This window comes from Vipera ursinii (assembly GCF_947247035.1).
Source record: "Vipera ursinii genome assembly, chromosome: 5".
NCBI lineage: Eukaryota > Metazoa > Chordata > Lepidosauria > Squamata > Viperidae > Vipera > Vipera ursinii.
Window position 1 is genome coordinate 75,663,308 of NC_139518.1, and position 22,078 is coordinate 75,685,385.

The 22,078-nt window shown below is 47.1% G+C and overlaps 1 protein-coding gene across 1 annotated transcript; it reads left to right on the top strand.

Annotated features, from left to right (window-relative positions):
- Window positions 1-1,779: 1,779 nt before the first annotated feature.
- LOC310641340 (protein Shroom3-like) lies at window positions 1,780-5,784 on the top strand. Its single transcript, XM_083364309.1, has 3 exons — window positions 1,780-1,945; window positions 3,714-3,986; window positions 5,676-5,784. Exons 1-3 carry the CDS (start codon window positions 1,820-1,822, stop codon window positions 5,709-5,711), a joined length of 435 nt encoding a protein of 144 aa, XP_083220435.1. The 5' UTR covers window positions 1,780-1,819; the 3' UTR covers window positions 5,712-5,784.
- The last annotated feature ends 16,294 nt before the right edge of the window (window positions 5,785-22,078 follow it).

Consider the following 22,078-nt stretch of genomic DNA (forward strand, 5'->3'; position numbering starts at 1 on the left):
GGCTTCGCTTGTTGGATGCTGCAGAGTTGCCCAGGACAGAGTATAGAATGCTTGGAAGAGATAAATTATCTCAAATTGGCTCTAAAGGCCCTCTTGTATTGGGCAGTGGTTGCCAAGCCTGGCTTATCCTTCAGACTGGATTGTGACTCAACTATTGTATTAATCAAAACTACTCTATTTTAATGTCTTCCAGTTTTGTGTATATTTATATGTACTTTTCTGCTTAAACATTTTATTGTAAATCAGGTGTACTCCAGATATTCTGGGTTTTACTTCCTATTAACTCCACTCAGCAGAGCTACTGACTATTTAGTCCAGACATGTCGAACACAAGGCCCGGGGGCCGGATCTGGCCCGCGAAGTGGTTTCATGCGGCCCGCAAAGCCATCCTGGAAACAGTGAGGGAACGGCCCCCACTGCCTTGGCCCTGGCCCAGAGACCCTCCTCCTGCCAGAGACCCTCAGATGTGTCCCACTCCTGCCCAGGCCCCCATAGGCACCCTTGATGCGAACAATATAGAGCTGGCCATGCCCACCTAGTACGCCATACACAGTCTAGCTACGCCCACCCAGTAGGCCACGCCCACCCGGGCCATACCCACCCGGCCCCTTGAGGGCAACTGCAATGCTGATGCGACCCTCAATGAAATTGAGTTTGACACCCCTGTTGTAGGTCATCTAGTCCTATCCCCTGCTCTGAGATATGCTTGCCCATGATTTCCTTTTGCAGTGTGCAATTTGAATAAGAGGGATAAGGTAGCCTTAAAGTTTTCATTTCGATTCCTGTGCTAAGAAAGGAGGATTAAATGCTTTATGATACCTCCGTGCAAGTTCTCTGTTCACTTGAAATTAAACCTGACAATCAAGTTTCTGCAGAAATATGGAATTCTTTAAGAGATTAATGAATGGGGAGATCCTTGGAAGTAAAAAAAAAGATAGCTTGCACCCTCCAGTGGTGGTCTGGTGTTACCATCAAGGTCCTTGAAGAACATGTCTATGATAATAGAATAACAGACTGGAGACCCTATGCCATTTCAGACAAATGTTTGTCCAATCTCTTCTTAAAAACTTCCAGTGTTGGAACACCCACAACTTCTGGAGGCTAATTGTTCCACTGGTTAATTGTTCTAAATGTCCAGAAATTTCTCCTTATTTCTAGGTTGCTTCTCTCCTTGGTTAGTTTCCATCTGTTGCTTCTTGTCCTGCCTTCAGGTGCTTTGGAGAATAGCTTGACCCCTTCTTCTTTGTGGCAACGTCTGAGATATCGGAAGACTCCTAGCATGTCACCTGTAGTCCTTTTCATTCAACTAGACATACCCAATTCCTGCAACCGTTCTTCATATGTTTTAGCCTCCAGCCCCTTAATCATCCTTGTTGCTCTTCTCTGCACTCTTTCTGGAGTCCTAACATCTTTTTTTTTCATATTGTAGCAACTCAAACTGGATGCAATATTCCAAATAGGATCCTACCAAGGCATAAAATGGTAGTAATACTTCACATCACTTTTAAATTGATGTCAATCAGCATTCATGGCCCCCATCTGGACACCTTCAGTGTCTGTAATTTCCACCTTGCCATGATCACCTTTGAGACCTCTGAAAGTTTAGGTTCTTAACTGGGAGGTTGACCAATTGATATAAGCTGAGATTTAATTCTCAAAGCAACTCACAATCAGAAAGAAAAACTCATTTCTTGCCCATCCACAGTAGCTCCACAACGTATTTTAATTGGCACAAGAAGGCCAAAAATATTCCTCTACATTCCCATTTATATATTTGCTCTCAACTGTGTCTAGGAATGAAAAAAAGGAAGCTGCTATAATGCCGGTCACCTGCCCGACGTACTACAGTGTGTCTGTACCCAAAGCTGAACTCTTGAATAAAATCAAGAATTTGCCTGAAGAAGCAGGTGGAGATGATGAACAGGTGGACATCAATGAGAAGAAGGTGAGTTTTGAGCATGTCCAGTGCAGAAGGGACTGGCATACTCTTAAGCAGAGCGGTGTGAATCCGAAGACATCTGTGGAATCAAGAGATTTCCATTGAAATGACAAAAGCAGCATGCCACTGTTGGATGTAAGCTCCACCTTTTCACAGTGCATGCACGAAAGGGGCGGGGCCTGTACTGCACTGATGAAATGCTACTGTCATTTGACTTACCTTGCAATGTTAAGAGAGAGAAAGAGGGATGGATAGAGATAGATAGATAGATAGATAGATAAATAGAGAAGAGAGAGAGAGAGAGAGAGACAAACAGACAGACAGATAGATATGGATAGATGGATGGATGGTAGATATAGATAGATAGATGATAGATAGATAGATAGATAGATAGATAGATAGATAGATAGATAGATAGATAGATAGAAGGATGGATGGATAGATCTAGATGGATGGATAGATATAGATAGATAGATAGATAGATAGATAGATAGATAGATAGATAGATAGATAGATGATAGATAAAAGGATGTATGGATGGATAGATCTAGATGGATAGTAGATAGATCTAGAGCGATGGATGGATAGATGGATGATAAATAGACAGATAGATAGACAGATAGATAGATAGATAGATAAATTATATATATATGACTGACCCATACCAGAGATACATAGCAGGTCCTCGAACTCGGAGCCAAACCAAAGCTCTGGAGGCCACTACACAGCCCACTCCTCAGGACACCAAATCACAACACTCAGGATATTACAACACAACAAAAAACCCCACCCATTCAGAACACACCCCACCCAATCAGAAGACAGCCACGCCTCCAACCAATCAGAAGACAACCACGCATCCACCCAATCAGAAGACAGCCACGCCTCCACTCAATCAGAAGACAACCACGCCTCCACCCAGTCGGAGGACACCCCCACCCAATCAGAAAGCAGCCACGCCTCCTCCCAGTCAGAACACAGCCCCACCGGCAGTTGGAAGGAAAGGAATACCCAGACCACGCATTGCTCCTGGAAGCAGCAGGAGGAACACTCCGGCCTGATGATGACGGATGGGATTTCGTCGAAACGTCGCCACAACTTTCTGAAGATGAAAGGAACGCGGGAAGAAACCCGAGACTCTAGATCTACACATACAGACACCCGCGAGAATCTACAAAAACAAATATATATATATATATATATATATATATATATATATATATATATATATATATATATATATATATATATATATATATATATATATATATATATATATATGTTTTCTGAGGTTTTCGCGGGTGCCTGTATGTGGATCCTTGGTTTTTCGGGTTTTTCCCCGCGTAGAACTAAAGGTGTGGGCGCAACGTTTCGACGGAGTCCCATCCGTCATCATCAGGCTTTAGCTTCCTTCTTCTGGGAGAAGCATGTGGCTGTTAGTTCCTATTTTTTAAACACCCGCTCTGGCAGTTTAAAAAATAGGAACTAACAGCCACATGCTTCTCCCAGAAGAAGGAAGCTAAAGCCTGATGATGACGGATATATATATATAAATCTCTACCTACCTACTACCTACCTACCTATCTACTATCCATCTATCTAGATCTATCCATCCATACATCCTTTTATCTATCTATCTGTCTGTCTATCTATCTATCTATCTATCTATCTATCTATCTATCTATCTATCTATCTATCATCTAGAGAGATCACTCATAGGTTGTTAGTTTGCCTCCCAGTGGTGACTGATTTCTGTTTGCTTATTATCAACCAGGCCGAACTCATCCAGAGCTTGACCCACAAACTGGAGACTCTGAAGGAGGCCAAGGAGAGCCTACTAGCAGACGTCAAGCTCAACAACACCTTGGGAGAGGAAGTGGAAGCGCTGATCAGTGGTCTCTGCAAGCCCAACGAATTTGACAAGTACCGAATGTTCATTGGAGACCTGGATAAGGTGGTCAGCCTCTTGCTTTCCCTCTCAGGACGCCTGGCTCGAGTGGAGAACGTACTCAGCAGCCTTGGCGAAGATGCGGATAAACAAGAATGGGTACGGCAATTTTCCAACGTCAGAACCCAAACACGGGTAGTCCTCAGCCTACGACCACCGCTGAGCCCAAAGTTTCCATGGCTAAGCCAGACGGTTGTTAAATGGGTTTTGCCCCATTTTACGCCCTTTCTTGCCACCGTTGTTAAGTGAGTCGCTGCGGTTGTTAAGTTAGTAACACAGTTGTTAAGTGAATCTTGACTTTGGTTGTCAGGAGGTCCTGACAAGTGATCACATGATCCTGGGACACTTCAGTTGTCAAAAATACAAGTTAGTTGCCAAGGGTCCGAATTTTGATCACGTGACCATGGGGAGGCTAGAAAGATGGTCAGTCTGAAAAACGGTCATATATCAGGTTTTACGGTGCCACTGTCACTAAACAAACTTGTAAGCTGAGGACTATATAGGGCAGGGGTAGGCAACCTTGGCTCTTTATGACTCGTGGACTTCAACTCCCAGAATTCCTGAGCCAGCATGGCTCAGCTTGGAAACTCTCCCTTTCCCCTCAGCACGGCTGGCTCAGGAATTCTGGGAGTTGAAGTCCACAAGTCATAGAGCGGCCTAGGCCTAGGCCAGGGGTAGGCAACCTTGGCTCTTTTATGACTCGGGGACTTCAATTCCCAAACTTCCTGATAGTTAGAACAATTTAACCAGTGGAACAACCAGCCTCCAGAAGCGGTGAATGCTCCAACACTGGAAGTTTTTAAGAAGAGACTGGACAGCCATTTGTCTGACATGGTATAGGGTTTCCTCCTTGAGCAGGGGTTGGACTAAAAGACCTCCAAGGTCCCTTCCAACTCTGTTATTCTGTTAAAAGCAGCTGTTTGGAACAATGCAGAAAAGGAAAGTGCCCAGAGCAGGCCTAAATGGCTAAATTTTGCATGGAGAACACAGCTGAGATGAGTATTCAAATGGGCCAAGCCAGATGCTAAAGACATGAGTAAACCCATACTGTCATGGTTCCAATAAATGAGACATTTATGAGTTTTCCTTTGTGTCGACTAGTGTGTGTGGGGTGTACAAGTAAGTTTCAGGCACTCTCCTTGGCGTTTAATCATGAGGCCTTGATCAAGTAGGAGAGAAGCAACCTAGAACTAAGGAGAAACTTCCTGACAGTTGGAACAATTAACCAGTGGAACAACCTGCCTCCAGAAGCCGTGAATGCTCCAACACTGGAAGTTTTTAAGAAGAGACTGGACAGCCATTTGTCTGAAATGATATAGGGTTTCCTCCTTGAGCAGGGGTTGGACTAGATCCCTTCCAACTTTGTTGTTGTTGTTGTTGTTGTTGTTATTATTATTATTAGCCTGTGCTTAGAGCAGACATGTCAAACAAGGCCCGGGGGCCAGATCCGGCCCGCAAAGTGGTTTCATGTGGCCCACGAAGCCATCCTGGAAACAGTGAGGGAACAGCCCCCACTGCCTTGGCCCTGGCCCGGAGACCCTCCTTCTGCCAGAAACCCTCAGATCTGTCCCACTCCTGCCCAGGCCCCCATAGGCACCCTTGATGCGAACAATGTAGAGCTGGCCACACCCACCCGGTAGGCCACGCCCACCCAGGCCATACCCACCCGGCCCCCTGAGGGCAACTGCAATGCTGATGCGGCCCTCAATGAAATTGAGTTTGACACCCCTGATTTAGTCAGTGGTGAGATTCAAATACCTGAACAACCAGTTTTCATATTTGATGCAGGCCTGGGCCTCCGATGGCATCATGCACTTCTGGTGAGCTGTTCTAGGCCTGGAAGGCCTCCACCAGGCCTCCGATGCCTAGAATGGACTTCCGGAAGTGGCATCCACACACTGCCAGTGGGCTGTTCTAGGCCTGGGAGGCCTCCTCCAGACTTCCGAGGCCTAAACTGGACTTCTGGAACCCAGCCGGTTCTCTGAATTCAGGTAAGTTTAGCTACCAGTTCTCCTGAACCGGCACAAAGCGGCTGAATCCCACCACTGTATTTAGTACTATTCTGGATAATAGAACCAAAGATCTAGAAAAGTGTTTCTCAGTAATAATAAGATGAGTTGAATTCAACTCCCAGAATTTATCATATATAATATCAGTGATTGCATGAAGTTTGAAGATGCCATATGCTAAATAAATAAACTCCCAGAATTCCCCAGCCAACATGCTAGCTGGGGAATTCTGGGTGCTAAAGTTCACTCAAGTTGCTGAGACTGGAAACCACTGATCTAGAGGATGTTATGTTGTCCAATTCTGTTTATTGTTTGCTACTTGGTGTTCAGTATTTTATTATGGAATATCTGCTTTTAAAATATTGTATTTTATCACTGAAAAATCATCTGCCTTGTATGCAAAAAAAAAAAAGAAGGCAAGGGTTCAAAAGCACAGCCACAGACACCATCTTGTCCCCCACCTTAGAACCCTAACCCATAAAACCAAAGAATAAAAAAAAACATAAGCAAAGGTGTGAAGAAAGGAAAAATGCTAGAATTAAAAACCAATATCTAAAGAACAAGGAAAGCTGCACAAACAATACAAGAAGATCAGCATATTATTGCAATATCGCATTTCGGTTGTGCTTTCCGAGCAGATCAAAGAGAGCCTTCTCTGAAACCTAGCAGTTTATTTCTAAAACAATGCATCCATCCTTTCACTGAGGTGAAAAGTTTAGAAAAAGAACTCAGATTGAATCAATTATATTGTATAATCATAGATACATATCCTTACACAAATAGAGGAAGGATTACATATGCTAAGAAAGGATTCAAGGCTGCTTTTCCATGCTTCCTTGTATCTTCCATCTGCAGGTGCAAGGTCACCATCTTAGATCTCGGCTTAGGTGAGTATCAAAGCTGCTCTGTTTCCTTTCTAGGAATGTGTCTGTAGTGATGAAGGATACCCATATCTCTTTTTGTAGCTATTTCCTTATCAGTTGCATCCCCCCCCCCCCGTATTGGAGATCTTCTGCCTATGCATGTTCGTGTTTGAACTGTGTTTCATCTCAACATGCTCCATAAACTTGATGTCACTTGTTTCTTTTGCTGTTAGCTCATCTAGGTGCAAAAGACCAGGGACTCAGTGTGACTTTGTGTCTTTCTGAACTGATAAACCATCATTGTTAGTGTTGTGGAGTGAGCTTTCCAATCACAGTGGTCAATGTAAACTAATTTTAAAAACCCAGACAATAAAGCAGTACATCACAACAGTTTAAAAGTCGTTTTAAACATGATAAATTGTCAGTGGCAAAGTCAAAAGCAACAAAGAAGAAAGCTCCAGATTTGCCCTTCTGGAAAGAGCATTTTATTGAAAGTGTCACCTGCTAAAAGAGACTCTTGTTAGCCGCTTCTTTGCTACTGAAGGCTGGATGAAAACCTACCAAGCTGTTCTCAGACTTTGGCCAGATTGCTGGATTCAGCAGCTATGTAGGTACAAGACCAGTTATACACAAATAGGGAACCAATGAGATCGTTTCTAAAAATGCTTCCATTTCAGGATCCTGGACCGTATTTCATTTTTCTGTTTTCTGAATGCTGTATTAAAATAGCGACCTCTTTGTCTTTTAATTTCTGTCTGGTTGTGTGTGTTTGACTTCCAAGTCTTGAAGTACCCAGGCTGAGCAATTCCTTCTCGGTTTCTCCCCTGGGACATTAAGGCAACCTGAGTCTCCAATCTTAAAAGGAAAAACATTGATAGCACCAGATTGTGGATGTGCAGGAGGAAGATTTCATGTAGTGTGGTGGAGTTGAGAATTTGCAGCTGTCCGAAGTGGTTTGTCAGAAGTCCATCTTCTTCTTAAGGAGAGAATATCTGTCCCAAGGTAATCCAGATAGTGCTTAAGGTGGAACCAGAACTTGGGTTTTCTGGTTTCTAGCCTGGTACCTTAAAAATTATACTAAGCTGGTTGTCTAAGTGCTAAGGTAGAAATTAGGAAATAATTAAGTTTGTTAAAATTGTTACATAATAAAAGTCCCTGTGGAAACCCACAGAATATAATAACGGCATTCTAATTGCTGGTGGCCCATATCCTTTTGAGCTATGGTGGCGCACAGTGGTTAGAATGCAGTATTGCAGGCTAGCTCACTGCTCACAGCCAGAAGTTCGATCCTGACTGGCTAAAGGCTGACTCAGCCTTCCATCCTTCCGAGGTTGATAAAATAAAGACCCAGATCATTGCTGACTCTAAACCGCTTAGAGAGGACTGTAAAACATTACTAAAGGGTATATAAATCTAAGTGCTATATCCTTTCCTAAAGAAATCTCTTCATGGGCTTGTCATATTTCAGTTATAGCTGGGCAATGTATCTCCACTTCAGGAAATCAGCAGTGATATAATGATGCCTTGCTAGATCAGCCACACTATGCGAATTCTACCCTACCCTAAATTTTTTTATTTAAATGGGATGCCAAAATGAGATTTGGGGTGGAGTATCCTTAGAAATGGTCCTGGATGCTCTCTTTAAAAATCAACAATTTCAGGTCCCTGGGAAGAAAATTCCTGATACCTGCCCTAGGCACATTGAATAGGAAGGGGGAAAAAATTTCAACCAGGAAGAGATTTGAGATGGAATGATCCTGGCTGACCTGGGACCAGTCTTCCAATATCTAAGGGGCTGTCACCAAAAAGAGGAGGCCAACCTATTCCCCAAAGCACCTAAGGGCAGGACAAGAAGTAATGGGCAGAAGTTCATTAAAGAAAGATCCATCCTAGAACTAAGGAGACGTTTCCTGACAGCTTGCCTCCAGATGTTGTGGGCGCTCCATCACTGCAGTTTTTAAAGAAGAGATTGGACAGCCATTTGTCTGGAACGCTATAGGATCCTTGGCTTGAACAGGGGGTTGGACTAGAAGACCTCCAAGGCTCCTTCCAACTCTTTTATTCTGTTATTCTCTTTTTAAAAGTCAAGAACTTCAGGTCCATGGGGAAAAAAATTCCTGATGCCGGCAGTACAAAAAAAGTGGAAAAATTCTAGAATAGATCCAAATACCACCCTGATTTGGAAAGGACAGGTACAGGTAGTCCTTGACTTATAACAGTTCATTTAACAACAGCAACAGCAATAATAATAACAATAATAGAGTTGGAAGGGACCTTGGAGGTCATCTAGTCCAACCCCCTGCTCAGGCAGGAAACCCTATAACATTTCAGACAAATGGCTGTCCAGTCTCTCCTTAAAAACTTCCAATGTTGGCGCATTCACCGCTTCTGGAGGCAGGTTGTTCCACTGATTAATTGTTCTAACTGTCAGGAAGTTTCTCCTTAGTTCCAGGTTGCTTCCCTCTTTGGTTAGTTTCCATCCGTTGCTTCTTGTCCTACCTTCAGGTGCTTTGGAGAATAGCTTGCCTCCCTCTTCTTTGTGGCAGCCCCTGAGATATTGGAACACTGCTATCATGTCACCCCTAGTCCTTCTCTTCATTAGACTAGACCACAGGTCTGCAACCCGCGGCTCTGGAGCCGCATGCGGCTCTTTCAGCCGTCTCCTGCAGCTCCCAGTCCTCTGCCATGTGCAGTCCCCCCCAAAAAAAGTGGGACTAAAAAAGTTCAACCAATCAATTCAAATATGCAGGGTAGGTGCATATCTCGCCTTGGCTCCACTCTTCAGTCAAACCCTGTTTTGCGCATGCGCGCATGTATGTGCATGCGCACACATTTTTTGCGGCTCCCAGATTTTCCTTTTGTGAGGGAACCGGTTCCGAGTGGCTCTTTCACTGTTTCAGGTTGCTGACCCCTGGACTAGACATACCCAATTCTAGCAACTGTGACCATTCAAAGTTACAACAGCACCGAAAAAAGTGACTTATGACCATTGTTCACACTTATGACTCTTGCAGCATCCCCAGGATCACAGGATTTACATTTGGATGCTTGACAACTGGCCCATATTTATGTCAGTTGCACTGTCCCAGGGTCATGTGATCATCTTTTGCAACCTTCTGACAAGCAAAGTTAAGGGGGGGGGACCCAAGTTCACTTAACAACCATGTTACTACTTTAACAACTGCAGTGATTCACTTAACAAATGTGCCAAGAAAAGTCGTAAAATGGGGCAAAACTCACTTAACAACTGTCTCACTTAGCAACAGGAATTTTGGGCTCAGTTGTGCTTGTAAGTTGAGGACTGACTACCTGTATTTCACTATTCAAAGCTATACTGAACCTGAATGGCCAGCAGATGTCGCTAGTCTTCTATGGAATGTCAGATCCTAAGCAAGCAGTACTGTCTGCGAAGATTCCAGATTGAACCCATTTTAAAATATATTCACATTTACTCAGGTTATGATGACTGCTTGTAGGTCTGTTCTTTCCCTTCCACACCTCCCCCCGTCCTGCTTGTCCACTTTTCCTATGTGTGTAGAAGCCCAGGAGAAGCAACGGGAGGAAAAATTTCCCAGCGTTACCTAACTAAAGTCAAAAACTGTTTTTTTCCACTCTGTTGCTGATCATTTCAGAGAAATCTAAGTATTTTGTTCATGGAAACAATAGGCCTATCCCAAGAGCTGGGATTTTTGACTAAATACCTCCAGTTTTCTACAGGATGCCATTTCAACACCATTCTTATATTCCATGTGTAAGAAATTAATGAATAGTCTAGTCTTACCAGAATTTTAGAAAATCAGAAATTTAGAACGTAAAGTTTAGGAAGGAAAGGATGTTGTACCCATCAAAAGGGTTGAAATACTACTTTTGTTACTCTCAGGAAGCCATATGCATGCAGTAGCACAGTATATTTGAGAAATATGTTGGGCATAATCCCTTCCATTTTGGGATGGTGCCCAAAAGGATTTCATTCCACTTCTAAGATTAACTAACCAAAAAGGTATCTGCTATTTTTACGATTTTTTTTCAGATAATGCAAAGTCTAGTGCTCACTAAAGAAGAAAAGCAAAGCTTGTGAAAAGCCATTTCTCTTTGGTCTTATCCATACAATTCCCTGAAAATCACTGGCATATTATAAGAATCCACAGTTTGATGGGCATTAGGATTGTTGCTTTTCTCTCTCTTGTTGTCAACAAATGCCACCAGGAAATTAGGCTTAAAATAGCCTGTTGGCTTTGGGTGATATGTGTGGGTGGGTGAGTGGGTGGGTGGATGTATCTGTAGTCATCTGCTGTTATCTAGTTTCTTCAAATTCTCAGAAAAAAATAACATCAGAATAAATGAGGGGAAACTTCAATTTAGCACAACAATGATATGATGATTGCTATGGGACATTGCAAAATAATGAAATGGCATACTGCTATATTCCTCCTTCAGATATATTGTATTACAGCTCTACTTTGACCATGCAGACATTGAACTTCTTAAAAAATATATTTTTTGCAAGTTCCATTTTGAAAACATTGTTTCCATACTCCTGCAAAATGCACAAGGACCTATTATGTTATATTAGTAAATCTACAGCCTGGCACAACAGAGATAAGGAAAAATAACATTGAAGTCAAATTCTTTAAAACATCTATCCTGGATCTTGTCTCAGAAAACTTCCAGCTGATGCCACATTGCCACTGATTCCCAAGATATAACCCTGGAAAAACATTTTTGCCAACCTAGCATTAGGCAACATGTACTTTTGCTTTAAAATGAAACCCAGAAGCATCAAGGCGATATTTATTTTTAAAGTTTCTGCTCCTTTTACCCAAAGCCGTAAAGATAAACAGAACTCTATCCACAGATGTCAAAGCTCTATCAGTAACATTGCAATTAACCTCACAGGAGGGGCAGCGTTGTTCGTCCTGGCCATATCTGAATGTCCAAAACATATCACATACATTATAAAATGATCCAATCTAATGTATTTTTTTCCTGAAATCCATAGTGCTCCATGGCACCTATAATCCTCAAATTATATGCTTGAAACAACTAATACAATCTTCTACATACAAGTCTATTCTTATTTATATTATGGTTGGTCACATGGCCAGCCAGATGTCTAGGCTGGATTTGGCATTTTTATCCATCTATTGTGTCCTTCTCATTTTCCCATCCTTCTTATTGTCAGTTGTTAAGTCTGGGGGGCTTTATCAGTATTGATCTTATTCTCTATATTGCCCTAGTTAGGTGACATTAGGAGAGACTTACCAAAGTTTCTAGCTTCAGTTACATTTGAATTTGGGATTTTTGACTCATTTTTAATTTTTAATTTTTTAAAAAAATCCCATTTATATCCCGCCCTTCTCCGAAGACTCAGGGCAGCTTACAATTTAAGCACAAACCAATGTACTTAGCAATAGCCTTTATTCTATGTATATACCTGCTTATTAGGGCTTTCGCCCCCCCCCCCCCCAGCGGCATTTTTACAAAGTCAGCTTATTGCCCCCAACAATCTGGGTCCTCATTTTACCTACCTCGGAAGGATGGAAGGCTGAGTCAACCTTGAGCCTGGTGGGACTTGAACCTGCACTAATTGCAGGCAGCTGGTGTTACTTAAGGAGGCATTAGCCCACTGCTCCACCAAGACTCATACACAGTATTTTATGCTATCACAAAGGAAAAGGAAGCCATAGCACTGAACTGCGAACCATATATTATTTTTTTTAGTTAAATGCATTACTGCAGAAGCTCAGTGTTAAACGAGGCAGAATATAGGAAATGACAAAACAAATTGTTAGCAAAGCCAAGTTCACACATCTTGAGCTTTCCCATTAATTATCTAAACCCTGAATGCATTTATTTATAGATGATAAAAAGATGATAAAAGCGTCCAGTGATGTAGCACCCACAGCTTCTGAAGGCAAGCCGTTCCACTGATTAATTGTCCCTACTGTTAGGAAAGTTCTCCATAGTTCTAGGCTGCTTCTCTCCTTGATTAGTTTCCATCCATTGTTTCTTGTTCTGCCTTCAGGTGCTTTGGAGAACAGGGTGACCCCTTCTTCTTTGTGGCAGCCCCTGAGATACTGGAAGACTGCTATCACGTCACCCCTAGTTCTTCTTTTCACTAAACCAGACAATAAAATTCCTGCAGCCGTTCTTCATATGCTTTAGCTTCCAGCCCTCTAATCATCTCTGTTGCTCTTTTCTGCACTCTTTCCAGAGTCTCAGCTTCTTTTTTATAATATGGTGCCCAAAACTGGATGCAATATTATAAGTGTGGTCTTACTAAGGCAGTACTACCATTTCACGTGATTTGATTCTTATCCCTCTGTTAAGGCAGCCTAGGGTTGCATTGGCTTTTTTGGTTGCTACCTCACACTGCTGGCTCATATCTGAGTGATCGTCCACTAGGACTCCAAAATCCCTCTCACAGTTACTGTTATCGAGCCAGATTTCATCTAATCTGTACCTGAACATTTGGTTTTTCTTGCCTAAATGTAAAACCTTGCCTTTCTCTACATTGAATTGCTTTCACAGACATTTCTCCCCACGCCTGAAGCTGTTCATGCAGTTGGAAGAGGAAAAGGCAGGAGACATTTTAGTACCAGTCATTTTGTGATAGGAATCTTTAGCAAACTCTCAGCTAAATTGTATCGATTTACGGCCACCTCATATCACTTATTTCATGTTGGGACCAAAGTCTAGAAAACATCTCCTCTGGGAAGAAAGTTGCTACCTGAGATAGAACAGCAAACAGATCTTTCCGGTGCGAGTAGTCCTCAACTTACAAGCACAACTGAGCCCAAAATTTCTGTTGCTAAGTGAGACAGTTGTTAGTTAATTAATTAATTAATTAATTATCCTTTATTGTCAAAGTACAACCATGTATACATTGAGGTTGGCTAAGTGAGTTTTGCCCCATTTTATGACCTTTCTTGCCACAGTTGTTAAGCGAATCATGGCAGTTGTGAAGTTAGCAACATGGTTGTTAAAGGAATCTGGCTTCCCCATTGACGTTGCTTGTCAGAAGGCAGCAAAAGTTAATCCTGTGACCTTGGGACACCACAGCTGTCATAAATATGGGCCAGTTGCCAAGCATCCAGATTTGGATCATGTGACCATGGGGATGCTGCTATCGTTATAAGGAGTGGTGGGATTCAGCCAGTTCACACCACTTTGGCAGAACTGGTAGCTAATTTTTTGTTGCCCAGGTCCAGAATGGACTTCCGGAAGCGGCATCCACACAGAGAACCGGTTGTTCACATATTTGAATCCCACCACTGGTTAAAAGTGTGAAAAATGGTCATAAGTCACTTTTTTCCAAAGCCATTGTAACTTTCAATGATCACTAAACAAATGGCTGTAAGTCGAGGACTATCTGTAAGGCAGTTTGGGGTTGTGGTAAAGATGCTGGTCTGGGACCAAGAAGACGATGCAAGTTCAACTTTACCACAGATGTGGCAGCTCACTGAGTGACTTTGAGGCCTGTAATTTTCTCTTAGCCCTACCTTTTTCATATGGAGAAAAAGGAAAGAAGACTTCAAGGCAGCCATCTGAAGACCTAAAAGAAAGGACAGGGTATCTAGACCCAACAAATCACGTGTTTCTAAACCAATTAAGTTATCAGGTTACTTCAGTCAGAAAATCTCCCAAGAGCCCAATCCCATGTGACAAAACACAGTCAAAATATATTGATGATGATAATAATAATAATAATAATAATAATAATAATAATAATAATAATAATAATAATAATAATAATAATATAAAGTTGGAGGGGACCTTGGAGGTCATCTAGTCCAACCCCCTGCTCAAGCAGGAAACACTATACCATTTCAGGCAAATGGCTGTCCAGTCTCTTCTTAAAAACCTCCAGTGTTGGAGCATTCACCACCGCTGGAGGCAGGTTGTTCCACTGGTTAATTGTTCTAACTGTCAGGAAGTTTCTCCTTAGTTCTAGGTTGCTTCTCTCCTTGACTAGTTTCCATCCGTTGCTTCTTGTCCTGCTTTCAGGTGCTTTGGAGAATAGCTTGACTTCCTCTTCTTTGTGGCAGCCCCTGAGATATTGGAACACTGCTATCATGTCACCCCTCACCCTTCTCTTCGTTAAACTACACATACCCAATTCCAGCAACCGTTCCCTATATGTTTTAGCCTCCAGCCCCCTAATCATCTTGGTTGCTCTTCTCTGTACCCTTTAGTCTCGACATCTTTTTTACATCGTGGTGACCAAAACTGGATGCAGTATTCCAGGTGTGGCCTTACCAAAGCATTGTAAAGTGGTATTAGTACTTCACTTGATCTTGATTCTATCCCTCTGTTAATGCAGCCTAGCACTGTGTTGGCATTTTTGGCAGCTGCAGCACACTGCTGGGTCATATTGAAGTGATTGTCTACTAAGACTCTGAGATCCCTCTCACAGTTACTACTATTGAGCAAGGTACCACCTATACTATACCTATGCATTTGATTTTTCCTGCCTAGATGTAGAACCTTACTCTCAAACCTCGTCCGGAGAGCAGGAGATTCAAGCAACCGAGACGAAAGCTGAGTTTCCAAAACGGTTTAATGAGCAAAACAAACGATCTTCAAACGGAACAAAGCCAGCGTTGGCTGCTACCCGCATCCAACGCTGTTAAATACACATTGCATGTACACACCCACGCCCCACCCGGCCGCACCCACTTCCGCCCATCCCCTACTTAACTCCTGTTTCTCCCAAACACCCCCCTTTGCGACACGCCCCGTCACCCGGCACCCTCCACCTCCCAGGTGAGTTTCCTCGCGAACGCTCGTCCCGTCGCCGCTAGGCACCACCCCCACATCCGTCCCTGGTCCCGGCACCTTTCCTCCTGTTGCAAACACAGCTTTCCCCTGCCGCTTGCTCCCCCTTCGCAAGGCTGGCAAGCCCTCAGTCCTCTTGTTTTGCAAACGGGCTCCGCTGCCGTGGGCCCCGCCTGCCAGCACCGCAAGGGCCGATTCCACAGCTGTTTCGGGCCCATGATCCTGTGAGGCTGCCGTAGCCGGCAGGACAAAGCTGGGCCCAGGTCCCTGCAAGGCCACCGTAGCCGGCAGGGCGGGGCCAGGCTGCACGACGCATGCGCGCACCGTCGAGGCTCCAGCCGGCTCGGCGTGCACGTGTGGAGGCCGTCGTTGCTGCCGCAGCCGTTGGGGTGGTCTCTCGGCCCGGGCCCCATCGAGGACGTCAGTGCTAGGAGCAGGTGAAGCTGGCGCCGGTAAGTGTCGCGCCCGTGGCGCCGCTGGGCGTCGAGCCCGCGGGGCGCGACATGCCGCCCCTCCTACCAGGGCCCCTCCTGCAGGGGAAGACATAAGAGGTAAGCAATCGTTCACCCAGTCCGCAGTATTCCCTCGACCTCCCCTTGGCTTCCCAGGGTGCAATCGGTGAAATGCCCGCACCAACCGAGGAGCATGTACATCTGCGTCCCCTACCCATGTCGCTTCCTCCACAGGATATCCCTTCCACCTGACTAGGTACTGGACACCCCCCCCTACGAACCCTGGAGTCAAGAATCTCTTGGACCTCATAATGGTCGCCATGGGTAGGCCCAGGCCCACCCTTCCCCACTGCCGTTGAGGCTGTGGTGGCAGGCTTCAGTAGGCTACTTTGGAACACTGGGTGAAGTTTGCCTAGGATCTTCGGTAGTCGTAGCCGTACTGTTACGGGGTTAATTACCTGTACCACCCGGAATGGCCCGATGTATTTGGGCCCTAACTTTTTACAGGGGACATGGCTGCGTAGATACTTGGTAGACAGGTAGACCAAATCCCCCACCTTCGGGACTGCGAACGCTTTTCGCTTATCAGCCTGCACCTTATTCGTTATCGCAGCCCGCTCCAACGCTTTTTTCACAGCACCCCAGGCCCCCTCAATCTGCCTCATCCATTCCTGTGGCTGACAGGGATCCTCGTGCCCCGGGCTGCATTCGGGGATGGGGACAAAATCGTTACCCATAACCACTTTGAAAGGGGAAAACCCCGTACTGCTATGTACAGCGTTGTTATATGCTACTTCCGCAAACGCTAAAAGATCCACCCAGTTGGTTTGCTGGTACGATACGTAGCAACGTAGATATCGCTCAACGGCAGCATTAGCCCGTTCTGCTGCGCCATTGGTGCTAGGGTGGTACGCCGTACTGAGTCCTTGGGTTGACCCGATGAATTTGACAAATTCCTTCCAGAAACGTGCCGTAAACTGAACTCCTCTGTCCGAAATGATACGGCGTGGCACTCCATGTAAACGGTAGACGTGGGTTACAAAGAGCCAAGCCAATCGACGTGCTGAGGGCTACCCTTTACAGGGAATAAAGTGGGCCTGCTTAGAAAATAAGTCTACCACCGTCCAAATAACGTTATGGCCTTTACTGTCGGGCAACTCAACAATGAAGTCCATGGCTATATCCTGCCATGGACGAGTAGGATCAGCTACCCTCTGTAGGAGGCCCAAAGGTTTTCCCACCATAGGTTTTGTGGTGGCACAAATGTGGCATCGCCGTACATAGTCCTCCACCGTTTTTGCCATGTGCGGCCACCAAAATTGCCGACGTGCCAAATGCAGGGTCTTCAGAAACCCATAGTGTCCAGCTTGCTTTGTGTCGTGGCACTGGTACAGCACTCGCTCCCTCAAAGGGGCTGGTACATAAAGTCGGGTCCCATGCCAGGCCAAGCCATCACGCATGGCAACGAATTCTGGGTGGGCCTGTAGCCAGGTATCCCCCTGAAGGGCCTTCCGAAGCTCTTCACAGAACTCGTCCTGTGCTGCTAGAGCGGTGTCCCCCTCCTGATCTGGACCTCCGGTAGGCACAAGCGCTTGTACAACGTCCTCCCTCTTCCCTTCAAACTGTGGCATACGTGACAGCGCATCCGCCAGGAAGTTCTTCCCCCCCGGAACATATTTCAATCTGAAGCGGAACCTTGGACCACGTCGGCTTGGACCACGAAAGGCAGGGCAGGGTTTGGGTGTCGTAAGATTGGTTCTTTAGAAAAAAGAGCTTTTAACGTATCAAAAGCTCGTTGGCACTCTGCAGTCCACCCCACCCGTAATCCAGGACGTGGTCGTACGGTTAGTTGTCGTGTGCGAAGAAGGTCCGTAAGTGGCAGGGCTATGGCCGCAAAACAGGGTATGAATTGGCGATAAAAGTTCGCGAAGCCTAGAAACGCTTGTAAGTGCCGCCGTGTCCGCGGGGCCTGCCACTGCTGGATGGCCTCCACCTTTTTTGGGTCCATTTCTACCCCCCCTGCAGAGATTCTGTACCCCAAATAATCAAGTCGCTGCCGGTGGAACTCGCACTTGGATAGTTTCACAAAGAGCCGTGCGTCCCGCAATTTCGTTAATACCTGCCTAACCAAGGCGACGTGCTCCTCCATCGTCTTGGTGTAAACCAGGATATCGTCCAGGTAAACCAAGACCCCACGATATAAGAATTCATACAAGACCTGGTTAATCAATTGCATAAAGACGGCGGGAGCACCCTGTAGCCCAAACGGCATCACCCTAAACTGGAAACTACCCAGAGGACAGTTGAACGCCGTCTTCCATTCGTCCCCTGCTTTGATTCGGACATGATAATAGGCCTCCCTGAGGTCTAGTTTGGTAAAGACCCGACCTTTAGCCAGGTGGGCCAACAGATCTTTCATTAGTGGTAGCGGGTAAAGGTGCTCAGCGCACACCGCGTTCACACCGCGATAGTCCACGCACAGTCTAAGCCCACCATCCTTTTTCTCACGAAACAGCACGGGCGCCGCCATCCTAGACTGTGCTGGCTGGATAAATCCCTGCTCCAGGTTCTTGTCGATGTACCGCTGGAGTTCCTGCATTTCTTTCGGGGACATGGCGTACATCCGGGGTTTTGGTAGCCTAGCACCCTTTTCCAGCTCAATGGCGCAGTCCGTGGAGCGATGAGGTGGTAGCGTGTCGCACTCCCGTTCATTGAAGACGTCCAACAGGTCGGAGTATTCACGGGGTACTTGAGCCTCTTGCGCTAACCCACCCGCACAGACCCTCTCCCGTTCCCCTGTGTGTAGTGGTCCCAAGAATGCATGCTCTCGCGGAGGTTGTGGGCCCAACCCCAACCGGAGATGGCGGCTACCCCCCTCCCACCAGATCGTAGGACCCCACCGATCCAACCATGTGAGCCCTAAAATAACCGCCTCGGTCATAGAAGGCACCACTATAAACCGTAAAGTCTCCTAGTGATCGCCCATCTCCAATCGGACCGGTTCAGTGACATGAGTAACAGGTGCCCCCCCCAAAAGAGACCCGTCCACCTGCTGAAAGCGTAGCGGGCTAGTTAGTCGCTTCACCGTGACCCCCAGCCTTGCTACCACCGCTTGGCTCATTAGGCACCGTGTGCTACCTGAGTCTACGAGGGCTTTAAATGCCGTTCTCTGACCGGTGCGGGGACTGACCAGCACCACAGGGAATACAAAGGGACAAACCGGAGCACTTACCATCGGATCTTCGTCTAGATCCTGTTCCTCTGGACTCTCGTACGGAGGAGGCTGTGTTTCTACCGGCGCCTCCACCCGAACAGGAGCAGCTGGTCTGGAGACATCTCCGCCTAGTTGGTGAGCGGCCCGTGTCCGCTCCATGGATCTCCGAGTCCCGGTCCCCTGTGCTGGAGAAACAGGGGCTGGCTGGGCAGGAGGCAGAGGGCAATCGACTGCCCGGTGTCCTGGCTGGTCACATCTGAAACACCTCAGAGCAGCCCGTGCTGGCTGGGAGGAAGGCCGTGTAGATGCTGCTACAGATGGCTCTGCCACTTTCGTCTTCTCGGCCGGCCGTCGGCTTCCAGAAGGAGGTTCAAACCGGCCTCGCACGTCCTGCAAACCCACGTCCAGCTCCACGGCCACACGGTACCACTCCTGCAGCCGTGCTGGAACGCCGCGGACCACACAAGCTCGACGGAGAGCCCCGTCCATGCCAGCCCTAAAATGGTGGACAAGAAGACGCTCCGGCCACGAACGCAACTTCCCGGCCACCTTACGGAACTCCCTCACGTACTCCAGCGCAGATCGACCTCGCTGCCGTAGAGAAAGGATGTCGGCTTCGGCCCGCTTTACCCGGGAAATGTCCTCGAAACGAGCCCGCAATGACTCCAAAAACAGGCCAACATCCCCGAGCTCCCGAGCGTGGTCACTATATAAATCGGCTGCCCAAGCCGCTGCCTCCCCTTGCAGGCAAGCTGTTACTGCCACCACCATAGCCCGCTGGGACACGTAGGCCTGGGCATACTGGTCCATATGTCCTATCACCTGGCCCAGGAACATCGCCAGGCGGTCAGGGTGGCCATCATAAGTAACCGACAAAGGCGGAGGTCCCCATACCACTCCGTGTCCCCATGAAGCCACTTGCGGGCCCAGCACAGGAGAGGCTCCAACTAGCCGTGTTGTCGACTGCCCGGGCCTGTCGTCCGTCCCTGACCACAACCCTGCAGCACCTCGCCCGAGGCCTACAGGAGCAGAACCCTCATGAGGCATGCCCAGACCAGGTTGGTTCAGGTGGGATGGCGCATCCAAAGGCGGAGCCCCGGCAGGGGACCATTGGCCCGGTTCCTGGCCACCAGCCTCCCCGAACCTGGTTCGCAGAATGTCCATAGTCCGGTTACCAGGGTGGTGGAATAACTCCACTCCTCCCCCTCATCTTCCACAAGGCAGCGCTCCCTCCATACTAACGAAGGACCCCTCAGCCGAGGTTCGTGGGCCTCCTCATATCCTCTTTGGCCCAGGGCAAGACCCGGCCTCCTCCCTCTGCCGTGGCTCTGGGCCTCTGCCTCCCTTGGCTCCACCAAGCGATCCTCGAGCAACGATGGCCGCTGCTTAGGCCGAACCGCCGGGAGCACGACCTCTCCCACATCCACTGGCCTGGGGGAGGCTGCACCAGCCCCGGCCCCCATCTCAGGCCCGACCTTCTTCTCCGAAGCAGCCGCCGAGGCGGGCCCCTGCGATCCCTCCACCATACAACTCACCCAGTTGTCGCTCGGAAGGGAAAATGAAAGGGTGAGCAACGCTGGCTTTCTCTCAAACCTCGTCCGGAGAGCAGGAGATTCAAGCAACCGAAACGAAAGCTGAGTTTCCAAAACGGTTTAATGAGCAAAACAAACGATCTTCAAACGGAACAAAGCCAGCGTTGGCTGCTACCCGCATCCAACGCTGTTAAATACACATTGCATGTACACACCCATGCCCCACCCGGCCGCACCCACTTCCGCCCATCCCCTACTTAACTCCTGTTTCTCCCAAACACCCCCCTTTGCGACACGCCCCGTCACCCTCCACCTCCCAGGTGAGTTTCCTCGCGAACGCTCGTCCCGTCGCCGCTAGGCACCACCCCCACATCCGTCCCTGGTCCCGGCACCTTTCCTCCTGTTGCAAACACAGCTTTCCCCTGCCGCTTGCCCCCCCTTCGCAAGGCTGGCGAGCCCTCAGTCCTCTTGTTTTGCAAACGGGCTCCGCTGCCGTGGGCCCCGCCTGCCAGCACCGCAAGGGCCGATTCCACAGCTGTTTCGGGCCCATGATCCTGTGAGGCTGCCGTAGCCGGCAGGACAAAGCTGGGCCCAGGTCCCTGCAAGGCCACCGTAGCCGGCAGGGCGGGGCCAGGCTGCACGACACACGCGCGCACCGTCGAGGCTCCAGCCGGCTCGGCGTGCACGTGTGGAGGCCGTCGTTGCTGCCGCAGCCGTTGGGGTGGTCTCTCGGCCCGGGCCCCATCGAGGACGTCAGTGCTAGGAGCAGGTGAAGCTGGCGCCGGTAAGTGTCGCGCCCGTGGCGCCGCTGGGCGTCGAGCCGCGGGGCGCGACACTTACTTTTTTCACCATTGAATTTTATTTTGTTAGATAGTGCCCAGTGTTCGAGTCTGTCCAGATCCTTCTGTATCTTCAGCCTATCTTCTGGAGTATTGGCTATTCCTGCCAGCCAATACTCCAGAAGATAGGCTTAAGGCTTATTAAATAATACCTTCCTAGTTTCTGGCTGCTGAGGCAGGAATATTTGGGTTGGAAAGCCCCCAGAGTTTGGCTTTAAGATGTGTGCCTATACATACGTTTTAAATAAATAGATCTGTTTCATTCTGCCCACTGGAAACAGTTGGTTCTTGCTTGTTTTTCTCCCCAATGTTTCTGCTTTTTAAAAAATCCCCCAATCAGATTGGAGATTATCCAGCAGGGAATCAGTGGACGTGACTGGAGTCTCCCTATCTGACAGAAAACAATATATCTACTATAAATAAAGATACCTTATTAAGGAGGCAGTAAAAACCTACTTTTTCCATGATATATTTTCCTCCCCCTGGAGAGAGAAAAGTACAGCA